The sequence below is a fragment of the Sarcophilus harrisii genome, chromosome 5, assembly GCF_902635505.1.
Source record: "Sarcophilus harrisii chromosome 5, mSarHar1.11, whole genome shotgun sequence".
NCBI lineage: Eukaryota > Metazoa > Chordata > Mammalia > Dasyuromorphia > Dasyuridae > Sarcophilus > Sarcophilus harrisii.
Window position 1 is genome coordinate 55613664 of NC_045430.1, and position 2489 is coordinate 55616152.

Consider the following 2489-nt stretch of genomic DNA (forward strand, 5'->3'; position numbering starts at 1 on the left):
ATGGTAATTTGAAAATGAACCATCGATTTAAGTAACGATTTATAGTTTATACAAACTTAGGCTAATTGTTGTGCTCTTTCCTTCTTTCATCTGTAAAATAACAGATCTGAACTGGTCCTCTTTGAAAAATAAAAGATAGATGATATATCTCTTATATTTATTCAGTGAGATAAATCCATGAACATCTTTGGAGCTTTCTCTTTTAAGAATTTTTTTTAATATGACGTTTATTTTTCCTTTCCTCTTCCAGAAGAAGAGGATGTCTACAAAAGACATGTTCTCTTCTCTAAATTATAATGTTCTCTGGGAGCAGGTTTCTTTGGGGACTTCAGCCAACTGTTAAAGTCCAATACTTTAGGTTGCTGGGAGGGATCCCTGCAAACTCCACCATGTCTTCTATGGGGACTCTGGCATTCGACGAATATGGCTGTCCTTTCCTCATCATCAAGGACCAAGAGCGCAAGTCTCGCCTTATGGGACTGGAGGCCCTCAAGTCTCACATAATGGCAGCAAAGGCTGTATCAAATACAATGAGAACATCACTTGGACCTAATGGGCTTGACAAAATGATGGTGGATAAGGATGGTGATGTGACTGTAACTAATGACGGTGCCACCATTTTAAGCATGATGGATGTCGATCATCAGATTGCTAAACTGATGGTTGAACTTTCCAAATCACAAGATGATGAGATTGGAGATGAGACTACAAGAGTAGTCGTTCTGGCTGGTGCATTGCTAGAAGAAGCTGAACAACTCCTGGATCGTGGTATTCATCCAATCAGAATAGCAGATGGTTATGAGCAGGCTGCTCGAATTGCCAATGAACATTTGGACAAAATCAGTGATAGTTTTCCAGTTGATATTCATAACACTGAACCTCTTATCCAAACTGCAAAAACAACTCTTGGTTCTAAAGTAGTTAACAGCTGCCACCAACAAATGGCTGAAATTGCTGTAAATGCTGTCCTGACAGTAGCTGATATGGAACGGAGAGATGTTGACTTTGAACTTATCAAAGTAGAAGGCAAAGTAGGAGGAAGACTTGAAGACACTCAGCTTATTAAGGGAGTAATTGTGGATAAGGATTTTAGTCATCCACAAATGCCTAAAGTAAGTAATTTCCCCTTTTTCCTTTTGTTGCATAATATTTTTTAATTCTTTAAATTATCTTTTAAAAAGTGTTTTTTTTCCCCTTATAGGAAGTAAAAAATGCTAAAATTGCAATTTTAACATGTCCATTTGAGCCACCCAAACCAAAAACTAAACATAAGCTTGATGTTACTTCTGTAGAAGATTACAAGGCCCTGCAGAAGTATGAAAAGGAAAAGTTTGAAGAGATGATTGAACAAATTAAACTCACAGGTGCAAACCTAGCCATTTGCCAGTGGGGTTTTGATGATGAAGCAAATCATTTACTCCTTCAGAATAAATTACCTGCTGTCTGTTGGGTAGGGGGACCTCAAATTGAACTGATTGCCATTGCAACAGGAGGGCGCATTGTTCCACGCTTCTCTGAACTCACACCTGAGAAACTTGGTTTTGCTGGTCTGGTAAAAGAGATCTCATTTGGAACAACCAAAGACAAAATGCTTGTTATAGAGAAATGTAAGAATTCCAGGGCTGTGACCATATTCATTAGAGGAGGAAATAAAATGATAATTGAAGAAGCAAAAAGATCTCTTCATGATGCTCTCTGTGTAATCAGAAACCTAGTTCGTGATAATCGTGTAGTATATGGAGGTGGTGCTGCTGAAATATCTTGTGCTTTAGCTGTTAGTGAAGAAGCTGATAAGTGTCCTTCTTTGGAGCAGTATGATATGAGAGCTTTTGCAGATGCATTAGAAGTCATTCCCATGGCCCTTTCTGAAAATAGTGGTATGAATCCCATCCAAACTATGACTGATGTACGAGCCAGACAGGTGAAAGAAATGAATCCTGCCCTTGGTATTGACTGCTTGCATAAGGGTACAAATGATATGAGACAACAACATGTTGTGGAAACTTTGGCAAAAAAACAGAAGATTTCTCTTGCAACACAAATGGTCAGGATGATTCTGAAGATTGATGATATCCGCAAACCAGGAGAGTCTGAAGAATGAAAACTTAAGTTGGAATAAAATGTAGTAAAGCTTACTATTGCAATTAATAAACAGGAGTCATGTGTTGCAATCACAGCTATTTATTATTTTTTCCCTTTTTTGACACTGTAATTGCTATATACTAAAGACAATAAATTAGCTGTTTAACAACCAAAAAAAAAAAAAAGTCCAATACTTTATTGTCTCCTTAATAATAGCATGGTTAGCTTTCTTAGAGGCCTATCTCTATTCTTGGTTCCAAGAGCTCTTGCCACTAGTCCTTTGTCTCTTCCAACTTCTGCCTCTAGCTCATCTCTGAATCCAAAGCCTCCAGCCAGCACAAAGGTGGAAGTTGGAATCATCACATTGTTGAAAAGAGCCACTTCCATCACAATTGATCCTCTTATAA

At 37.9% G+C, this 2489-nt stretch overlaps 1 protein-coding gene across 1 annotated transcript; it reads left to right on the forward strand.

The window, feature by feature from the left end:
* The first annotated feature begins 344 nt into the window (after positions 1–344).
* Positions 345–2254, forward strand: LOC116419324 (T-complex protein 1 subunit epsilon-like). Its single transcript, XM_031938610.1, has 2 exons — positions 345–1112; positions 1202–2254. Exons 1-2 carry the CDS (start codon positions 390–392, stop codon positions 2099–2101), a joined length of 1623 nt encoding a protein of 540 aa, XP_031794470.1. The 5' UTR covers positions 345–389; the 3' UTR covers positions 2102–2254.
* Positions 2255–2489: the final 235 nt, after the last annotated feature.

Coding starts and splice junctions, on each gene's coding strand:
- LOC116419324 (XM_031938610.1), top strand. CDS start 390: ATGTCTTCTATGGGGACTCTGGCATTCGACGAATATGGCTGTCCTTTC. Junction 1,113..1,201: donor GTCATCCACAAATGCCTAAA/GTAAGTAATTTC, acceptor TTCCCCTTATAG/GAAGTAAAAAATGCTAAAAT.